The sequence below is a fragment of the Bradysia coprophila genome, unplaced genomic scaffold (genome assembly GCF_014529535.1).
Source record: "Bradysia coprophila strain Holo2 unplaced genomic scaffold, BU_Bcop_v1 contig_324, whole genome shotgun sequence".
NCBI lineage: Eukaryota > Metazoa > Arthropoda > Insecta > Diptera > Sciaridae > Bradysia > Bradysia coprophila.
In genome coordinates, this window is record NW_023503584.1 from 3,870,605 (window position 1) to 3,893,800 (window position 23,196).

At 36.1% G+C, this 23,196-nt stretch overlaps 1 protein-coding gene across 4 annotated transcripts; it reads left to right on the forward strand.

The window, feature by feature from the left end:
• The first annotated feature begins 1,641 nt into the window (after window positions 1-1,641).
• LOC119079454 (mucin-2-like) lies at window positions 1,642-21,806 on the forward strand. Of its 4 annotated transcripts, none has more exons than XM_037187369.1 (8): window positions 1,642-1,770; window positions 1,923-2,002; window positions 9,452-9,604; window positions 14,475-14,674; window positions 15,777-16,034; window positions 16,092-16,458; window positions 16,521-20,812; window positions 20,942-21,806. In XM_037187369.1, the coding sequence occupies exons 3-8, from the start codon at window positions 9,533-9,535 to the stop codon at window positions 21,573-21,575; spliced, it is 5,823 nt and encodes a 1,940-aa protein (XP_037043264.1). In that variant the 5' UTR covers window positions 1,642-1,770; window positions 1,923-2,002; window positions 9,452-9,532; the 3' UTR covers window positions 21,576-21,806. The 4 variants fall into 4 exon arrangements, with proteins under 4 accessions (XP_037043264.1, XP_037043266.1, XP_037043265.1 ...); XM_037187371.1 differs by having other exon boundaries at window positions 16,521-20,542; window positions 20,876-21,806; XM_037187370.1 differs by having other exon boundaries at window positions 16,521-18,293; window positions 18,498-21,806.
• Window positions 21,807-23,196: the final 1,390 nt, after the last annotated feature.

The following is a 23,196-nucleotide window of genomic DNA, read 5'->3' on the forward strand; positions in this document are numbered from 1 at the left end:
ATGCAAAATTAGCTTATTCACTCAATAGCAAGATAGGGAATATATCGAACTTCGGTCATCAAAGTTGGTATGATTCGCTTTCAATGTATAGGGGTAGGGGATGGAATTTGTTTATGTATTGTCCGTTGACAAGTGGATCGCCACCGGTTTTGAGGGGGTTTTGATTTTTGTTTTTTACATGTTGCCACACATTGTTGACAAATTCAAGATTTTTTATTTACGAAGGTTACGCTGATTGCTTAGTGAAAAAGGACTTCACCTAGCACAAATTAAACGACCTTAGACATATTTGACATTGCAATGTAAGCAACATAGCGAAAATTAATTTCAAAACCCCCCGAAACCCCGTGCTTCCACCTACATAAAAAACACGAACCGAACGAGCCAATCTCAATTTATTGGTGTTGCAGTAGACAATATGGTCATGGCCAAGTTCATCTCGAAGTTTACCCAATGTGAGATGAATACATTTAATATTATAGCTACGATACTTGCAACGGAAAACTATTGCACATAGGTTGGTCTACAAGGTGATCGAGTTAGTATTGCATGACCTGAATGTGACCTGATCGAAGCTTTAGTTCTATATGAAGTGGGACGACTTTTTGAGAAGGTATACGCAATAATACAGTACCTTCAAAAAAATTAAACAATCAAAATAATTGCTACTGTAACCGATAACCAACCCTCTTTCACCGATATTTTCATAAAATGATCTCACAGAAATGATCATCTATATTTGCATCCATCACATCATGTTGTTAAAGTATATGCAAGATTGAAGAGTCACATTGAATCGAGTGAATTGAGTTTTTTTTCTTCTGTAAAGTGATATGTTTGAACAATATTTCGATTCGCAATCGTCCATTCAAATCGTGTGCAAATGCATATGCTAAATGATTTTACGCACCAGAAAATAGAGGCAAAATAAATTACTGAAAATTTCTCATTGATAAATTGGTAACACTTCGTCGGTTTTCTTAAAAATACGACTTAGCGACTATTTTGAATATTTGTCTTTGTATAACTATAGCTAGCAGTCAAGAAGGTCTGTTTATGTCCTTAACAAAATATAAGACAAAATTTCCATTCATAATCATCATTGAAAACATACGCAAAGAATGTGAGAAATTCATCGTATTATCATCATTACTTAATGATGTATGTCTTCAAAAAAAATTAAATTATTAAAATAAACTTCCACATTAATTCCACAAAGCATGACGATACACAAGACACCGGAGTCGATGTATTTGCATATTAAAGCCGATATTCGATATATTTTTCATCTTATGTGAAGATGAACTTTAACAGTATCAACGACAATGTATCATCAGCGTAGATGTTGTACATGTACAACAATCGCTAAATATAATGAAAATATTTGGATTTTTTTTGTAAACGTATATAGAAACGATGGTGGAGGATAGATACGAGAAAGACGACCATATAGTGATATGATGATCACGACGGTGTATTTATTATAATCTAAAATATCATTTTCGCCTAGTCCACATCGTATACAGCATATAATTTTCAAACGATACATAAAAAAACAGCCACAGACGAAAATGTCTTTCTACGGTTGGACATATTTATTTTAGTTTCTTCTTCGTCGTCGTCTTCAACTTAACCAGCAGATGCTGCAGCGAAGTATTTAAGCTTAGATTAAATGTTATTTCGGCTTAGTTGAGATACGGTTGCTTTATCGTGCACCTGGTGCATTAATATTACAAATTTTAGCGTTTACAAATTTGGTAAAGAAGAGAGGTAAATTTTGAATTGAAGATTTATTTCCAAAGAGGATTTATCGAAAACGGTTTTAAGTGATTCGCTTTTTCTTTCCCAAAAAAAAAAAATTTTCTTTTGTGAAATTTTAACGATTCAGTAAATTGTGTTCTTCTTCATTTAACAATTGATAGAAATTGCTTCACACCAACACGAGACAGTGGATTAAAAAAAAATCTTTTTAAAAGGATTACCAGTTGCATAACTATATATGGTAAGTGTCTTAGACGATAATACTCTTCAATCATAAAAGATGATTTTTGACTCAACAGAAATTATGTGCACAATAATTTCTGGTTAAACTAATTAAATGTCAGTTATTATGAGCACGAGCATCATGATCATACAGGTGCTAAAAACTTTGCGATTGAAAAGTTTTTTATTTCTTCTTCACGAAAAGATTTATTTATGTGAAACGAAATTGAAAGTTATTAAGAGTGAAAACATCGATAATCGGTTAATGTGTTTTTTTGTTTGTTCAATATAACATCCATGAAGTAACAAAGAATATTGAAAGAAATCTTAAAGTGGAAGTTGTGAGTCAACGGTGTGTTTTATGGATAAAATAATTATTAGGATTTTTAGTGGTTTATTATGGCTTTGATATACCGTATGCGTTTGTTATATACCTAATTAAAATCTGCAATTAAATGTTGAAGATTTTTTTTGTCAATTTGATAATAAAATTGACAAACCATTAGATAGAAGTTGGATGTTCTAATTCTAACGAGTAAAATTGAATCACAAAACTCAGAATCGAAAAGGGTCTCTGATGTTATTCGGATTGATAGAGTTCATTCTGTTAGCTTTGATGCTATGCTTTAATGTGTCGATTGACCAAAGACGTTTTCGAAGGATTCAAATGATTTTTCCTTTAACAATTTCACTAGTTAGCTTTCGCTTATTTTTTTTTATGAATTTCGATGATTTTATTGATTGCTTTTTGAGTGTTTCAGAATTAAAAGATTCAGACAGTTTGCCCATTCGTTGAATTTCTTGTTGAACTTTATAATTACTTTAACCTTTAAAAAATTAAAAACTGATTTTTTCTGAAAGTCATCGAAAGAAATTATGGAATATTTAGATGATTTATGGAAACACGCTGCTTAAAAAGTTTGAACTTTTAGTTCTTAAGAAAGGCTCAATGTGCTCAATAATATTATTCTGGTATTGTCTACGTGATTTAAAAACCCAAATTAAATGCACTTTTTTAGAGTATTAAATCGTTCATTAATTCTGCCATTTATTTTACTGGTATGACGGCAATATTATTTACCTAGTGGTCATAAGTCCATCATTGTTTTATCGATAATTTGATCGTTTTTGGCCGGTTCCCTCGGTAATGTTCGATTTAAAACACAGTACCAATAAAATAGTACATTACGTCCGAGGTTATAAATTTTTATTTTGACGACGTTGACCACTTGTCAAAATAAAAATTTGGAACCTCGTGCGTACAATGTAAGCCTGGCTATATATCAGGACTTATTTAATGGATTTTTTCAGTTCCTAAAATTCCAAAAAATTGTGAAAAAAAATTCAGAATTTTTCGGAATACAGTCTTCGACATTTCAAATGTCTCACTGTCATTTTTTTCAAAGAATGTCATTGTGAATTCGCAATGACACAATGAAATTCTCAGAAAAATTTGACAGTGAGACATTTGAAATGTCGAAGACTGTAATCTCAGAGTTTTTCAGAATTTTCAGAATATTTCAGAACAAAAATTATCTAAAATAAGCCCTTCTTTATAATAGAGCTCTAGGTGCAAGACTTTTCATCAATGAAGATTTTTTACGAATACTATTTTAAATTAGGAAATCCCTGTTTTTGATATCCAAAAGTAATTTATCCGTCGGGTTTCCCTATTTCTTGACAATATCCCAATTCAACATTGTTAAAATTTTCAATCAAACGCAATTTTGAGCAGAAAGTAATATTTAAAAAAAATCAACGACATGTGGAAGGGGTTGTTAACATTTATTTCCAATCAACGATCCAAATGGATTTTTGAACTGCTAATAATCATACAATTATAGCAATTAAAACATACAATGTCATCCACCATTTATTTCCACTTTGTATGCTGACATTTTCAAATAAGTAATCAGTCGCGATCTCGCGAAAAAAACAGTTAATACATCGCGATATAAACATGATTGATTTGACAAACATCATGAAAAAGAATTATGAAATTTATTTATTAAACTTCCACATTTTACATTCGATAGAAATCGAGACCCCCAAATGTGTCGCATCTCATATATATTTGTCTAGAAATTAATACTTTTGTGAATTGTTATTACCTTGATTTTACGTGAATGACCAAAGTCATATTCATCTAAGGCGTTAATGAACCAGTTATTGGGTCAAACGTTATGCGTTTTCCATTTCAGTTCGATTTATAATTTAATTTAAAAAAAAACGAAAAATATAAACGGACATTTAATCTAACTCCTGCGATGGGTTGGTTTAATCAGATTCGATTTTGATGCAATATTTTAATACACGCGTTGGTCTGTTGTAACCCTAATACAACTCATTAGACCGGCAGACCAATTAAATACTAATGTTGCAAACATATTTATCGAAAAGACATAATAATACGTTATTGAAGAGTTTGTATTATACAGAAATCATGGGGTCTCTTTGAACGATGGCGAACGATGTTCATTATATCATTCCACATGCATATTATGTACACCGGATCAAAATGTCATAGTGTTTAATAAGGTCAATCGATGATAAAACAGCGTACAGCATACTTCACTGTAAATAATAATAATATTCATCTTCTTGCACTGGTAAAGTGACTATATCGGCACTTGGGTTTCTTTTTCGTTTTGCGTTTTTCATATATTTTCTGATTAAAACGACATTATGAAAAAAATGATAGTTTTACGAGCGTTTATATGAACGGACATTTATGATGTCAAGACAATAATTCTTTGGAATGGGATGCGTTCGAGCAGTTTAAGTGCATTCGCAATGTTGCTTGTGTGTGGGATTATTGATTGAGACTTATCATTTTTCATTTACGTTTATGTAATATTTGAATTGGTTGGGATATTTTTATATTTCGTCTAGAGATAATTTGCGATTGTCACAGGAAGATGATTATTATGTCTCATTCATTTTTCAGTTGTTGTGAAAGACAACTTATTTCTGAAATATATTGGATATTATCGACCGATGAAAAAGCTGTAAAAAGGAAGTTTCTATTGCTTAGTCATTGTTTAACGATTTGATTTACGAATTTCGAACTACTGACCAAATAACGCTTTAGTTCATGGATATGGACAAAGAAAATTTAATGACTAACAGCTCTCTGAACGACTAACAGTGACTAGACGGACCTCAATGATGCCAATAAAAGAAGCGTAAAGAGGGTCACTTACACTAATAACACTAATGTGTTGAATTGAAGAAACGTAAAGAAAAGCGTTTTTATTGCCTATCCACCCGGAATATTATTGTTACACGTACATTTCCCACCCGCGGAAAGCGGTCGTTACAAATGGGAACTTTTTCATTGCATCACAAGTGAAGGAATATTCTTAGAGTAATTATGGTTAGTCTAAGGGAATATTCATATGAAAATTCATTACATATCAGGAGTTTTTCATTACATACCAGCAGATTTTCATTACTTATCAGTAAAAATGTATCACGTAAAATATTCTTTAACATTGAAATCGAAACAGTACTCGCGATGTTATTTTAGTTTTGATATCACAAACTTTGTCGCTTGAACTAAGTGCACACCAATCTAAGCAAATTCATTAAAAACTTTTGAAAAAAATGAAATAAAAAACACAAAAATAAAAGTGACGGTTATTTTGTCTATAGCCATAATTTCAATTTTTTCAACTTCGACGAACACCAATGGCAAAACAATTTTAATTTTTGCATTTTTCACTTATTCTCAAAAACACTTTTACTTTTATTATCATGTATTCACTTCACTTCACAGCAAAATTTATTGAAACACCACCAAAATCGACAAATATTACGCAAAATATGAATCTAGCACTTCAAAAAAAAAAAAAAAACAGTCGAAGTAGTTTGTCATCATGTGACCAAAACAGTAGTGTTGCCAGTGATGCTTTCGGGATTAATATAATGAAGAGGTGTGAGCCGATTTCATTAGCAGACTAGATTCGTTTATAAACGTTTTAATGCAACAACAGATATTTTTGTTAGTTTTGTTGTATCGGTAGTTTTTATGTTTATCATTAGTCTGTCAGTGAATGAAATAGCGCGACATAAATGTTGTGAAATTGTGCATTAATTTAGAATAATCTTTTGATATTCAAGAGTCTGCCAGTTGTCTACTGGAACAGTGTTCTAGGAACACTTTTGGTTTTGAACTCTCAGGTCCTTGGGTGGGAAAATGTGCTCGTAACAACAATATTCCGGGTGGATAGGCAATAAAACAGCATACATTGGATGCTGCTTGGTAGTTCATCACACTCGGAATCAATTTTGTGAACTCTCGAACTCACTCGTGTGGTTTTAAGCAACTCGCTTTGGAAACGGTTATTTTGACTCGTTTAGCTCCATACCTCGCCTTCGGCTCGGATATGCAAACTCTACACTTGTCAAAATAACCGTTTCCAAAGCTTGTTGCTAATAACCACACTTGTGAGTTCGGCTCGTATCACAAAATTGATCCCTCATGTAACGAACTACCTCCGCAGCATCCAATGTAATCTACTATTTTCTGTGTGGTGGAATATGTATGGAACAAATAAAACGAAAGAAACAAATGAAACCTACAAGCATTTATAACTTATAATGAGGCCCGTTTATTTTCGGTAAAACATTTTCCCTTATTTTCCTACATTTTTCCTAAATTTTAACAAATTTTCCTAAAAATATTTTTTGTAAAAATTTAGAAAAAATCGGAAAATGGGGAAAATTACAAAAATATTTTCCCAAAAGTAGTAACTGACAGTCGACCAGAACTACAAAAGTAAGTGACAACCAGCAGTTCCATGGAATCTTACATAATAAATTGAATGTTTAAACAAATGAAGCGATAGATTTGGCATCAAACTAGACAACATTTCAGACAAAAAAAGTGACAGATTCAAAAATTATACTACATTCACTTGCCGTTTCTCAAAAGTTTAATAAAGCCATAGTAGAAAACAAGGCATCAGAACAGTCGGAGCGTTTGCTGCGACTTAGCCCCGTACGACCCGTAATCCTATTTCGTCCGTAACCATAATACGTCCGTAGCCCCTAATAAGCCCTAATAAGCCCAAAATGCTTCTGTAACCTTATTGCGTACTTGACATTATTGCCCATTTTTGAAAGTGTTCATCTTTAAAATTGCGCATAGCGCAATTACAAAAGCCCGTACGAAGTACTTCTCAAGTAAAACAAAAGTTTACGATGTAATTTTAGGAACCCGTATTTGCAACTTTTTTTATCAACTTTCTTTCGGTATTGAATAATCTGACAAACGAAACAAAAAGTAGCAATATAACTCCTGTAGGTTCAGAGATAACCCCAAAAACATAATTGAAACAGCCAATTCCAAATTCCCGACTTTTTCATGAATGCAGCCGTCTTCTACTCTCAAAACTCTAAGACTTTGCCGAAGAAACCAATATTCCATCTGTCATATGTCATGAGATAATTCTAAAAACCTGATTGAAACACCAATGTCCAACTTTTCGACATTTTCATGAATACAGCCGTCTTCTACTCTCAAAACTCTAAGACTTTGCCGAAGAAACCAATATTCCATCTGTCATATGTCATGAGATAATTCTAAAAACCTGATTGAAACACCAATGTCCAACTTTTCGACATTTTCATGAATACAGCCGTCTTCTACTCTCAAAACTCTAAGACTTTGCCGAAGAAACCAATATTCCATCTGTCATATGTCATGAGATAATTTATAGTGAATCACTTAGGGCCGAGTAACGCCCTTTGAGCCCTCCCAGCAAGCCCACGTTGCATCCTACCCAAAAACAATGTTCAGCAACTTTGTTCTACTCGTCAATACCTTTCATTTGATATATCACAAGCAGCTACTGCGTGCGTATTTCTGTAGATATCGTCAAAAGACTGAAAAACACCTATAAGGCCCTAGCCCTGGAAGGGCCGGCCCTACCATGCCCATTTTCGAACTTGACCTTACTTTTGTCCATACCAATCAGGGAAAAAAAAAATTTTTAAGATCGGACACTTTTTACTCAAGTTATAGGGGTCACGGACGGACGGACGGACGGACGGACGGACGGACATTTTTTTTATTGCGGATTCGTCATCTATGAACATAACCAAATGCTTTGCCCTTACTGTCTGCTTCCAATTCGACGTGTTACAAACGGCATATTAATCTTATAAGCCCCCAGTACTTCGTACGGGGCTAAAAATAATTTTAAATCCACTTAAAAAGTCGGAGAATATTTAAGTTTATAAAATTGTAAGTAAATCTTTCCTTTTCGTTAATCATTCACTGGTTTTTCCTATACTGACGGCAAGCATGTCTTTAGTATTAATATTGAGTCTCCTATTTCTTTGGTATAAAAAAGTCAACTGGATGGATGCAAAATCTGGTCCTTCGTTTTTTTTAAACATAAATTTTTCTATATAATACCAGATTAGTCAGGAACCCTGACTCAGTGCTAATCGCTTATATTCGTCGTTACTCTAAAAACAATCGATGAAAAAGCAATCCGCAAATGGTTATTTGAAGCCATCGCTTAACTGCATGTTTTTCTGCAACATTTTTTTTTAAATCTCAATCTACCTACCTATCAATCTCTAGATGAAATATCGTCAACAGTACATTAATTCTTATCAAGTACATTAATTCTTATCAATAAACATTAAATGTTTTCCCGATTAAAACCTTTGCCTGAGAATGCCAAGTTCAAGCTACATTCCGTTTTAAATTATGCAAAAGTTTCGTTCCTGGTAACTCAGATTAAACTTATCAACCAGTTGCACAAATTCTACATAAATATATCGTTATAATGTAATTGTCTTATCGACCAGAAAATCTTTTAATTTGTCTTTCAATTTAAAGTCAAATATTGTTCCTTATGCAGAAACGTTTCCTAAAAGCTATAACAACCAGAATTTTAAGTCCAATAAGCGCCTACACACAGAGCCTTTGTTGCTACTTCGTTCGCAAAATACATTAGAAATAGCGGATAAGAACATAAATCATCATGACACCATATCCAAAAATTAGCTGTATTATGCTTTTCGTTTCCTATTTAATCTGACACATTGTTCCTTATGAACATAACACCGAATAGAGATAAGAAGAGATTCACACACAGAACCACCTTGAAAATTATCGATTCATAAACCATTTACGTTTTCCTTGATGACTTGAAAAATTCATTGATTGAACGCTTAAACCAATTTAATGAAATTCAATTCTTTGAGGTCGTGTCAATATAGAAATTTCACATCGCATTTTTTACGGCGAAGGCAGCGCACATGTTTTGTATACCGCACGATGTTTGTTTATATTATGTGAAAATATTAATTAACGCATTTCAAAATAAGAAAAGATTTTTTTTCCGCATTTATCACATCGGGAATTTAACTCACCTTGTCAAATGTTTGATGTATTCATCAATGACCAATCATCATTAAAAAGGAAACACCTTTTTCTAAATCGTTTTAGGTATACGTCAATGCATTGTGGTGCCGATGAATTGGCCAAGTCGAACATAATACGATTCCACCGACAATTTCTGCTGTAGTCATGGGTGGTATTCTTGGACAATCCACAAACATGATTGTGATATATGTCATGTTTCTGGTTTCATTTACTCAGGTAAGACAAACTTTGAATTAAATGTTAGCACTGTACAAACAATACTTGGGAAGATGGATGGTAAGAGATTGCAGAATTTAACCACCCTTCCTCCATACACACTACAATGACGCTAATTTTGATACATTGTCTCGCTGATGACAAAGTGCATTGTGTACCTCTGTTCAGTTTTCATTTACTTTGATGTGGTCGGAGCATATCCATTTAATATATTAGCATCTACATGTCTCTTTGTTTATACAATTTCCAGTAATTTCATTTTCTTCAATGACAGTGAAGGTACACCTTCACTTCATATAGGTCTCATTTCAGAATTAATGTGAGAAATAAAGATTTTATTCTGGCAAAAAAAATATTCCCTCCATCGGAACAAGTTAAGTCAACCTGAATTTTTCCTGATATTACCTGTTTCCTAATGTGACATGGATCAGATTTGATAAACTTTGACCTTAAACCTGAAATATAGAAACTAGGCCAACCTGTCAAGTTGGGTCTTCGGTCAACCTGAATTTTTTTACAGCTTTTTATGAACATGTCCACAATTTTCAGGTCAACCTAAAACTGCTTTGATAGGTTCAGAAATCCAGGTTCAGGTCAGGTCACGTCATAAAAAATAAGATTCAGGTGAGATGGCCTTTTGACCACGGTCGACCTACTCAGAGCACTACTAGTACTTTTCTCAATTTGTTTATTTAAAAAAAAAAATCCGAAAGATTCTATCAAAAAAATAAAAATCCAGCTAGAGAAGTCGACACCAGTCTCCAAATATGTACCAGTAGATGGACATCTATTGGACTCTCATTAAACGTCTTATGAATGGAGGCACAATAGGGAAAGAGAAAGGGAATTATAAAAACTGACAGTAAAGTTCTCAGTAGCAGTTTTGTTTGTATGAGCGAAAAAACAGCTGACCCAAATTCTTGTCTAAGTTTCATTGACATTCCCTTAAAGACATTCCATTAATTATTTCCTTGGATCTCAAACGATTTTAATTCTTCTCGTTTAAAATTCACACCGAATCCATAATCCTTCTGCATCTAGCCAAGCCGCATCCACATGAAGCACCTTTTATTATGACGTGTGTATGACATAAAAATTTCAAAATATTGATTAATAATGCTATGTAAATTGATCTGCGATTATTTATATTTTTTGTATTTTTATTTTGTGAATACATGTCGCAAGTTGTGCAATGTTATATGGTGGTATTATCACAAAGTCCGTAGGTAGATACGATCATACTATAGGTCGTTCACAAAGCGATTTTGTATTTTGGATGGACATCATAAAACCTATCTTCACCTATCTTATTCACATCGGTGTTTAATTATACAATATACAAGTATGAATTTATCATATAATTGGACATAAGAGAGATGGTGATGAACCATGAATGAGCATTAGTGGATTTTTCATCTTCTTTTCAGAGTTTTTTTTCTATGGTAAATATTTACTTGATGCTGTTGATAAATGTTATTCAAACAATTGACTATTTGCTTTGTTACTTTCGATTTCGATCGCATACTTTTTGGTACGATAATTTATTTGATAAATGCTCACATAGAAATGCTAATTATGTTGTCAAGAGATGCGTGTAGTACAGAAGAAAAGACGTCGTTGGGTCAAGTAGTAGAGTCGTTCACATCTTCAATAAATGTCTGAATCTCTGACGTAAGGATACTCAATATTTCAATTGCATATATAACTTCGCTTACTGGAACCATTTGAATGAGTTGTTGGAACTGTTGTGAAAACAAGGAAAGATTACACACAGCAGTCAGTGTGGTTCTGTTCCAATAATGTGTAGCAACAGTTTATCGTCTCGAATAATTACATCAATCGATCAGATAAATTCACGTGATTTGTCGTCCAATTAACCAATTATAATTAACCATACCCAGAGATATTTCCAAAACTTGACCTAAAAACTCTCGTCATTTTTGTTTGACCTACCTCAATTTGATGAATAAAAAATTGGAGATAAATTTGTGCACAACCGATAATCAATCAAACAAATGAGTGGCAAGACACAGAAGAAAAAAAAAAACATCGAATATTCTTCATCGTAATGTGTATATGCGATGCCAAACATGACATAAAATTTCAAATATTAATTATGGTAATTTGAGTGTCTTCTACTTTGGCGATGTAATAATACTTTATCTGAACATTTATGGTTTAATGATGAATTTAAATGTGAAAACACCTCTGGGTCACAATTTGAACGGTTTCACGATTATTATTATTTTTTGGCAAAATTTTTAATTTTGTCTAAGTTGTTTATTGTGAAATGGTGTCTCTCGTTGAGAAATTTTGCTTCTTATGGATGTGCATATATGAGCGAAAGAACATTGAATTTGAATTAGTTTTTGAGATGAACTGAAATTTTTTGAACTCAAGGTTTCACACGACAATTTATTATCCACTGAACTTTAACTTTTAAGTCAGACAGCAACTACTTTTCTTACACTGTTGATGGTCCAAAGCTTTCTCACATTCTCATTCTAAAATGATGTAGAAAATTCAGAGACGGCATAGACTACCAAAAAGTACGTCGGGCGTTCAGCGGGTTCAGCAGGTGCGCATCGGTAAGCCCATATGTAGGTTAGGGCCTAATTAAATATGTATCCTTTTCGATTGTCTATCGCCCGTTGTTTCATCTGAGTACTTAGATTTCGCTATAAGAACACTGAAGAATTAGGTAATCTTTCGATGAAACATTGTCCATTCTAGACATAAAGACGCCCATTAATTCTATGTTTTGTTTAAAGCTGACTATAACTAAAAAGCCCCTAGAGAATACGACAAAAATAGTACATTTTCTACCTTGGTGTATATTTCGAGAATAACTTCGTATGTACAATTGTATATAACGAGCGCCAGCGAGTGTATATACAATTGTACATAAGAAGTGATTCGAGAAATATACACCAAGGTAGAACAATGTTTTATCTCCTGCAAGCTGATATTCCATACATTAGCGAAATAACCACAAAAATTTGGATTTAAAATTAATTAATTAAGCATGTTGTTTTAAAACGCATTCACAACAAAAAAAAACATCATACAGAGAATCCTTTATTTACTTACTCACACACATATACTATCCACCTCAACATTTCGTTCAAATCACATCATTCCGACTACTCTGATTATTTGATCGATGTAGAAGTGACTAACGAACCACTACCGACACCAATTGCATCGCGTTATGTGATTTGTTGGCGTGGTGGTCAGCATGTTTGGTTGATATGCTGCTGGTCCCGTGTTCGCTTCCGCCGCTCGGCGATTTTTTTTTTTCAAATATGTAGATGGAAAGTAAATTTACCCTAGGTGGGTTATGTGTGAATTATCCAATCGTATAGGCTGTGGTTATGTATGTGTTTGTGTTTATATGCAGAAACGCGTAATGTATGAAATATCAGCTTGCAGGAGATAAATGCTAATTTCACGGTCCGGCTCAAAATTCATAACTTTTTACTACCTTTTTCCCTGAAAGGCTTATCAAAATCGGTTCCTGAGACATCGGAGATATGCTCTTTAGTCATGTTGCCCTCGATATTCTTAGGATAGCCCTTTTGTAACAAATGTAACTGGTATCCCTTAAATACAAAAGTACAAGCAAATAGAAACGGATTATGGTATATTGTGTATTATGATATGCATTTCATCTCCCGAATTAAAATGCAGACGAAAACATATTCGTCACAAATGTTAATGTGATTACACTTTTAACCTTCACAGATGGCAAGCATCGATAGAATTGATAAGTATCTTACTTCTGTCGATCAAAGCTTTTTCAACAGATTAAACCTTAGGGGCCCATTCATAAAGTGGTACGATAAAAATGACAAATTTCAGACCACTCTCGCCTTTCGTTCTCAAGAATGTAATGACACACGCTTTTGTCTTACTCCCCCTCCCCCTTCGAAAAGATCGAATCTTTTATTTCATTAGTTTCAACATGATCACACCATTATAGTAAAAGCTTTTGATTTTTTTATCGTCGATATATTACTGTTGTTACCAGATGAAATAGCCGCGAGAGGACGATTGTTAACAAATATCATTGAAACCTACGAAAATAAAATGAACATCGGAATGTATTGAATTTTAACTGCCTTATTTTACGGCCAAAGGATTGTAATTAGTTGCTACGTTGACTCTAGCTATCTCGCTAGCTATCATAATTTGGTGGTCTAAAATTTGTAACAGTTACAGTAGGACAATTTTTTTAGTTAAATCTTCTTCATCTTAGGATAGAACTGATAGGACAGAATGGATAGAATTTATAGTGAGTCTAGGCGTGGTATGGTTCTTCTATACATAAACTAGAAAAAATAAGTCGCCTGGTTCTTGTTAATTCTAAAATATAAATTCCAAAACGCACACGTAAAAAATCGGACAATAAAATTATGCAAATTATTCATTTAATTCTGACAACGTCAAAAGGTTCGGTTTATCTCTATTTCCTTGACCTTTTACCGGACACTCTTCATCTTATTCATCGAATAATAAACTTAAAAATAATTTAATTCTCAGCCAGCAGAAATTGAATAAATAATTTCTGTGTCATACAATCCATAAATGTTGTAACCGGTTGAAAAACCCGCAAAATTTATTATTTAATACTCTCGCTTTTAACCAAAAAATGTTTGTTTCGATTATCATAATTTATTTTATTCACTTTCGTTCGCATTTTTCCACATATTATATTCATTCATTCGTTTTGGATGAGTTCTATATGGGTTTTGATTAAATAGTTTATCTTTGGTTAAAGCTCTAACCATAAAAATGACATCAACCTGACACGATTTATGGAATTTTTTTTTGTTGCTAAATCTATTCTTCTTTCTTTCCATTAAAACAGATTCTTTCCGGTGAAGCCCGATCCCCATTGAGTAATGCAATAGTACCTTATAATAGCGATCAGAACAATCGACATTCTCAAATCGAATTAATTGATGTGAAATGTGAAAATGGTAACGACATCCTAGTTACAATCGATTTTGACGATACGTTCTCTGGTATCATCTACAGTCAAGGATATTTTAACGACCCGAAGTGTCGGTGAGTATTAATTTAAGAATTTTTCGTTTTTCTGCGATGTTTTTTAATTAAAATATTATTTTCTGAAACAAAACAAAAAAACTTGTTTGAATTGCAAATTGTCTTGTAATTCAACCATATATTGTATTTATAGCCGTAAAGTAATCTAAATTTGCACCTCTCTATGCACAATTTGAAAACATTCTTATGTATACAATTCAATATAAGTGTTAAAAATCATCAACCTGAGGTAATTTCAAATTGTTGATGACCGTGACATTTATACGGTCTTCATTTGAGCACATAAACTTAAATTAAATGACTTTTTTTAAAGTTCTAAATTGATAATACGTAGCTTTTCCGATCATTTTTAATTTAATTATTAGGGAGGTGCGGGAAAACAAGAAAAGTAGGAAAATATGCGGTTTGCTTGCTTTCTTGCCAATAGCTACTGTTGTACAAACCCGATTTTCTAAGAAATTTAATATTTTGTTTCGTCTCGACATGATGTCTATCGTGTGCGATATGTCAAATGAATAATATTGACGAGACGAATCAGAATTTGGTTCAGTAGCTATTGGCGAGAAAGCTCTGGATGTTTTCGCTCAAAAATTATGTGTGATATGTCAAATAAAAGGTATTGACGAGACGAAACAAAATATTTATTTTTTAAGATAATAGGTTTGCACAGCAGTAGCTATTGGTGAGAAACAAATTTTTCTACTTTTCCTGTTTTCCCGCATCTCCCTGATTTTATGTCAGGACAGTAAGCTGCACTTAGTTCCTTGCAACAGACAAAAATATTAGCTAGAACTGTTTTGAAAAGTTAATTTAGAAACGACGATGTATTATAACTGGGTCACAGAATTCCAGTCTGTTCCGTTTCACCAATTTAATCGATATTAGTTCGGAAATTATCTTATTTTGGCATACGGTAACTACAACTGTATCTATGAACCGGAGGTGTCAGCTTATATGAACTTCTAATAAGAAACTTTTACTGTCCAATGGTGATTTGCGGCTGCTCTAATTTAAAGAAATGTGTTTTGCGCCATTATTTATTGAATCTGTACAGAGAAATTGTAACATTCCGATCTAATAACAAATTATTTCCGACTTCTAGATACGTAAAGGCGGGAGGTTCATCTCGATCATACACTTTCAAAGTGCCATATAATGGATGTGGAAGCAAACCGTCTTGTGCTGTTTGCGCATCTATCGAAAATATTCTTGTAATTCAATCAGACGAAGACTTACAAGAGAAATGGGACACAGCAAGAAAGATTACTTGCAGCAGAGCAATAGATGATGAACAAGAGAAAACTATTATATTCAAACCATTCGTAGTCGATATGTTAGAAGTAGTCAATGTGCCAACAAAGTAAGTTGTTTCGGAGGAAATTATAAATTGTATTCGAATTTTCACTAAAAATTTTAGGCAAGGAGGGGTTGATTGTTGGATGGATATTCAACGAGGAGAATTTCCACGAGTTGTACCGTTAACTGAAACGATAAAAATCGGTGAAACGTTAAGTGTATTAGTTTTCTTGCGCGATCCAAGAACTGAATACGACTTAATCGTTAGAGATTGCTGGGCTTTTGATCATCAAGATTACGACGCAAAGACAACAGGAAGAATTCAATTATCTGATAAAATCGGGTGTTCAAGAAAAAAGAAAATTTTCGGAACTTGGAAGAGAACTACTCAGACTGGAAACACTGGGGCAACTTTAATTCTTCATAATACTCTTCAGGCGTTCAAATTTCCTGATCGAATGCAAGTGTTTTTGAAATGCGACGTAGAGGTACTTTTGTTTTGTAACATTCATGTTGTTTATCGTCACTCAACAAATTTTTTACATTTAAGATTTGTCGTGGGGAGTGCGAGGAGCAATATTGTGATGAAATTGATAACTCAGTGACTCCGGTTACTCCTAATTACCAAACAACAAGAATTACTACTACCAGCAGACCTATTACCACAACTGAATTTATTCAGTCTACTACTATCTTGCCGTCACGCGGTACCCCAGCCGTTCCAAGATGTTACCCCGGATCCAAGGATCCTCGTTGTTCGTCTACAAGCAAAACGAACAGGCCACCTCAAATTACAACGGTCAGGCCAGTCCGAACAACAACGAATATACCACCTGAAACCATAACATATAGACCAGTCCAAACTACAACGAATAGGTCACCGCAGCCTACAACGTATAGGCCAGTCCAAACTACAACAAATAGGCCACCCGAACCTTCAACGTATAGACCAGTCCAAACTACAACGAATAGACCACCTCAAACTATAACGAATAGGACACCTTCTCAAACAACATATACAACAAATCGGCCGCTTAGAACTCAGTCCACAACACAAAGGCATACAATGCCAACAAGGTCAACAAGACCAACAAGACCAATAGAGTCAACACCGAAACCTCCAAGATGCGGACCTACTGCAAGAGACCCAAGATGTCCAAATGTAACTAGACAACCGGCAACTTATTTGCCTCCATCGACTATACGTCCACAAAGACCGTCCACAACAAGTACCCAACGTATTCCAACTACTACAACAATAATAACTACAGAGGAGCCAGAAACTTACTTGCCACCATTGACGAGAGAGCCTGCAACTTATTTACCACCATCAACAACTTTGACACCAATTAGGTCGACGACGAGAACTACGACACCCGCTACAACTCGTACAACATCAAGAGTAACATCTACTCCAGCGCCTCGATGCTATCCAGGCTCTCAGGACGAGCGATGCCCGAAACCAATTACTCAAACTGTGCCTGTAACTACAACAAAAACCACTACAAAAGAGCCTGCAACATATTTGCCACCATCAACAACTTTGCCACCGATTAGTTCGACGACGAGAACGACGACACCAGCTACAACTCGTACAACATCAAGAGTAACAACTACTCCAGCGCCTCGATGCTATCCAGGCTCCCAGGACGAGCGTTGCCCGAAACCGATTACTCAAACTGTGCCTGTAACTACAGCAAAAACCACTACGAAAGAGCCTGCAACATACTTGCCACCATCAACAACTTTGGCACCGTTTAGGTCAACGACGAGAACGACGACACCCGCTACAACTCGTACAACATCAAGAGTAACAACTACTCCAGCGCCTCGATGCTTACCAGGCACCCAGGACGAGCGCTGCCCGAAACCAGTTACTCAAAGTGTGCCCATAACTACAACAAAAACAACTACAAGAGAGCCTGCAACTTATTTGCCACCATCAACAACTTTGCCACCATCAACAACTTTGCCACCGATTAGATCGACGACTAGAACGACGACACCCGCTACTACTCGTACAACATCACGATTAACAACTACTTCAGCGCCTCGATGCTATCCGGGCTCCCAGGACGAGCGCTGCCCGAAATCGACTACGCAAGTAACCACTATTACACCATCAACGACAAAGCTACCACCAATTAGATGTTTACCCGGTTCGAATGACCGTCGTTGTCCTGATTCACTTAAATGTGATCCTTCAAACCTTGACCCAAGATGTCCTCCATTGTCAACTACAAGACAACCAGCTACATACTTACCTCCAGACAATGAATTTACAACAACAACATCAAAACCAAACTGTTACCCTGGTTCCTTGGACGAGCGCTGCCCGAAACCAAATACTCCACGTGTGCCCATAACTACAAGAAAAACAACTACGAGAGAGCCTGCAACTTATGTACCCCCATCAACAACTTTGCCACCGATTAGATCGACGACAAGAACGACGACACCCGCTACTACTCGTACAACATCAAGATTAACAACTACTCCAGCGCCTCGATGCTATCCAGGTTCCCAGGACGAGCGCTGCCCGAAACCAGTTACTCAAAGTGTGCCCATAACTACAACAAAAACAACTACGAGAGAGCCTGCAACTTATTTGCCACCATCAACAACTTTTCCACCGATTAGCTCGACGACGAGAATGACGACACCCGCTACTACTCGTACAACATCACGAGTAACAACTACTCCAGCACCTCGATGCTATCCAGGCTCTCAGGACGAGCGCTGCCCGAAACCAATTACACAAACTGTTCCTGTAACTACAACAAAAACAACTACGAGAGAGCCTGCAACTTACGTGCCACCATCAACAACTTTGCCACCGATTAGGTCGACGACGAGAACGACGACACCCGCTACTACTCGTACAACATCAAGATTAACAACTACTCCAGCGCCTCGATGCTATCCAGGTTCCCAGGACGAGCGCTGCCCGAAACCAGTTACTCAAAGTGTGCCCATAACTACAACAAAAACAACTACGAGAGAGCCTGCAACTTATTTGCCACCATCAACAACTTTTCCACCGATTAGCTCGACGACGAGAACGACGACACCCGCTACTACTCGTACAACATCACGAGTAACAACTACTCCAGCACCTCGATGCTATCCAGGCTCTCAGGACGAGCGCTGCCCGAAACCAATTACTCAAACTGTTCCTGTAACTACAACAAAAACAACTACGAGAGAGCCTGCAACTTACGTGCCACCATCAACAACTTTGCCACCGATTAGGTCGACGACGAGAACGACGACACCCGCTACTACTCGTACAACATCACGAGTAACAACTACTCCAGCACCTCGATGCTATCCAGGCTCTCAGGACGAGCGCTGCCCGAAACCAATTACTCAAACTGTTCCTGTAACTACAACAAAAACAACTACGCGAGAGCCTGCAACTTATTTGCCTCCATCAACAACTTTGCCTCCGATTAGATCGACGACGAGAACGACGACACCCGCTACTACTCGTACAACATCAAGAGTAACAACTCCTCCAGCGCCTCGATGCTATCCAGGCTCCCAGGACGAGCGCTGTCCGAAACCAATTACTCAAACTGTGCCTGTAACTACAACAAAAACAACTACGCGAGAGCCTGCAACTTATTTGCCTCCATCAACAACTTTGCCACCGATTAGATCGACGACGAGAACGACAACACCCGCTACTACTCGTACAACATCAAGAGTAACAACTACTTCAGCGCCTCGATGTTACCCAGGATCCTTGGACGAGCGCTGCCCGAAAACGACTACGCGAGTAACCACTATTACACCATCAACGACAAAGCTTCCACCAATTAGATGTTTCCCCGGTTCGACTGACCGTCGTTGTCCTGATTCACTCAAATGTGATCCTTCAAACCTTGACCCAAGATGTCCCCCATTATCAACTACAAGACAACCAGCTACGTACTTACCTCCAGAAAAGGAATTTCCAACAACAACAACATCGAGACCAAACTGTTATTCTGGTTCTAAAGACCCTCGTTGTCCACAAATAACCACTACAACAACATCAAAACCAAACTGTTATCCTGGTTCCAAGGACCCTCGTTGTCCACAAATAACCACCACAACAACATCAAAACCAAACTGTTATCCTGGTTCCAAAGACCCTCGTTGTCCACAAATAACCACCACAACAACATCAAAACCAAACTGTTATCCTGGTTCCAATGATCCACGTTGTCCACAAATAACCACCACAACAACTTCAAAACCAAATTGTTATCCTGGTTCCAAGGACCCTCGTTGTCCACAAATAACTACCACAACAACGACAACATCAAAACCAAACTGTTATCCTGGTTCCAATGATCCACGTTGTCCACAAATAACCACCACAACAACATCAAAACCAAACTGTTATCCTGGTTCCAAGGACCCTCGTTGTCCACAAATAACCACCACAACAACATCAAGACCAAACTGTTATCCTGGTTCCAATGATCCACGTTGTCCACAAATAACCACCACAACAACTTCAAAACCGAATTGTTATCCTGGTTCCAAGGACCCTCGTTGTCCACAAATAACTACCACAACAACATCAAAACCAAATTGTTATCCTGGTTCCCAGGACCCTCGTTGTCCACAAATAACTACCACAACAACGACAACATCAAAACCAAACTGTTATCCTGGTTCCAATGATCCACGTTGTCCACAAATAACCACCACAACAACATCAAAACCAAACTGTTATCCTGGTTCCAAGGACCCTCGTTGTCCACAAATAACCACCACAACAACATCAAGACCAAACTGTTATCCTGGTTCCAATGATCCACGTTGTCCACAAATAACAACCACAACAACATCAAAACCAAACTGTTATCCTGGTTCCAAGGACCCACGTTGTCCACAAATAACCACCACAACATCAAAACCAAACTGTTATCCTGGTTCAAAGGACCCTCGTTGTCCACAAATAACCACAACAACAACACCAAGACCAAACTGTTATCCTGGTTCCAATGACCCACGTTGTCCACAAATAGTATCAACTACTTCAGGTCCAACATATTTGCCGCCACTTACACAATCTCCGCCAAAATGTTTCCCAGGTTCAACTGATGTGAGATGTCCAAGACCTTTTGAGCCATCGTCACCAACTACAAGAAAACCAACTACGCCATATGTACAGCCTCCAACTCCAGCTCCACCAAAATGTGGTCCAGGCTCTGAATTCGATCCGAGATGCCCTCGTCCGTTTGTTCCGTCAAAGTCAACAACGACTTTAAAACCAACTTCGTTTAGTCTATGCTATCCAGGTTCGACAGACCCTAACTGTCCAACCGACAATATATCGACACCATCATTCTGTTTCCCCGGTTCGAAAGACAAGCGTTGTCCACCGCCACCCGATGGACTTGTTACATTGTCTCCAACAACATATTTACCTCCTTTCGGTGACAGTCAACCGTCCCGACAAGCTAGAAACTCTATTACAAATGAAATCAATCAATTAGAAGAACTAGATTATCATAGCATAAGAAAACGCGATGTCTCCGATGTCTCAAAGGAAGTGATATCATTCTCATTGTCATTTAAAGGATATCAATTGGAAAGTACGGATTAAGTTTTACTGTTTTCATGTGTATGATTGAAATGACTGTTGACACAAAATTTATTTGAGAATTTACAAGGTTGAGTTATTCCTCTTTTTTAAGTGTTTATAAGTGTAAGAGTATTTTGTTTAGAAATACGATATGTACATTTTGCTGATGTGGTCGTTCCGTTGTTTTTTATGTACTAGAAATTTAATGCTCGAGTGTACATAACTGGAAATAAATTGTTAATTAAATACAAACCGTTGTTTCGATCCTATAAATCTGCTGTATTTGCTGCAGATGTTGGCACGACAAGCGAAAGAAGTTGAAATGCTTGAATACGACAGTCTACTGTGCAGCGTTGTATTTCTTCTATAAGAGCCACCAACCCAGTTTGCTTAACAATTGTTCAATTTAGATCTTAGGAAACAGCACATACCGGTTTATGAAGGCATGTTATCACAAAGCCAACTTTCATTTGTTTTGGTCAATATTTGCCATTTTCAGTGTCCAGTTTTATTTGTTGAATGCATCTGCTACTTCTTTCGTTGAACGTATCGAAAAGTGCTTGGTGCAAAATCTTTTCAACATTATTTTGATAAATAAATTCGCCGACCAGATCTTATCGCTTATTTTTGCCATCGTCGCCGATAACAGATGACTAGAGGCTTCTAAAAGGTGTTCCGCAATTAATTGTATTTTGGTTTACAGTAATTCGTCTTTGTCAAAATAAAATCTTACCTATACGACCATAAGGTTCGATGAGGATAACATTATGTTTGTACGTGCTTAAATGAGCGATTACTTGTATTATCACGTTGATGCTCCATAACAAGTGTCCTTTAATGTCCTACCCTTCCATACATAATTCAAAACACTGTCGTCGCATTTACTCATTAATTAGGACTATCCAACTTTATGTAATACGTCTGTGTAGCATTTCTGTATATATATTTACAACAACGTAAAATTTCAGTCTTACAGAGAATGTTCAACCGCATTACAGTTCCCACAACCTACACTCAAATATGTGCCTTATCATGTTCAACAAACATTCGAAACTGGCACTATTAAAATTATATTTCTTTTGATCCCATACCCTGTGTTGTATGAAGGGGGTTGAGTTGAGTATTTGATGGTGTCGAACGTAGAAACGACCACTTTACCGAATACATTTTATGAACAAAACCAATGGCTAATCATTCGTTATCGACAAAGCAAGTGAAGTATCAAAGACTAGGAATTGGACGATATAAATGGTAAACTCATAGGAGTGTAACCATAGATCGTGTTTACCAAAATTTAATTTCTGCAGGAAGTCGTGGATATCAAAGACTTAAAAATTTTTATTCCACTATTTCGTTACTTCCAATAAAAGAACTGTCCTACACCACAGTTACAATGAAAATCTGATCAGGCACTTGAAAATGTTGCATTTAATGCTATGCTGAAAATATTCCATTTTCCTGTGAACCATCACATAATTGACAAAGTGAATTTCGTTTCATTTTACTACATTTTATGTAACGCAAACACGATTACAAATAGTTTGCAGGTTGTATGCGACGTTCGCGTCCACATGTTATCAAAAATGAATAATAAAATGTAGGGGGTCACATTTGAAGTAATGTGAAAACACACTACACGTTC

Coding starts and splice junctions, on each gene's coding strand:
- LOC119079454 (XM_037187367.1), top strand. CDS start 9,533: ATGGGTGGTATTCTTGGACAATCCACAAACATGATTGTGATATATGTC. Junction 14,675..15,776: donor TTTAACGACCCGAAGTGTCG/GTGAGTATTAAT, acceptor TCCGACTTCTAG/ATACGTAAAGGCGGGAGGTT. Junction 16,035..16,091: donor GTAGTCAATGTGCCAACAAA/GTAAGTTGTTTC, acceptor TAAAAATTTTAG/GCAAGGAGGGGTTGATTGTT.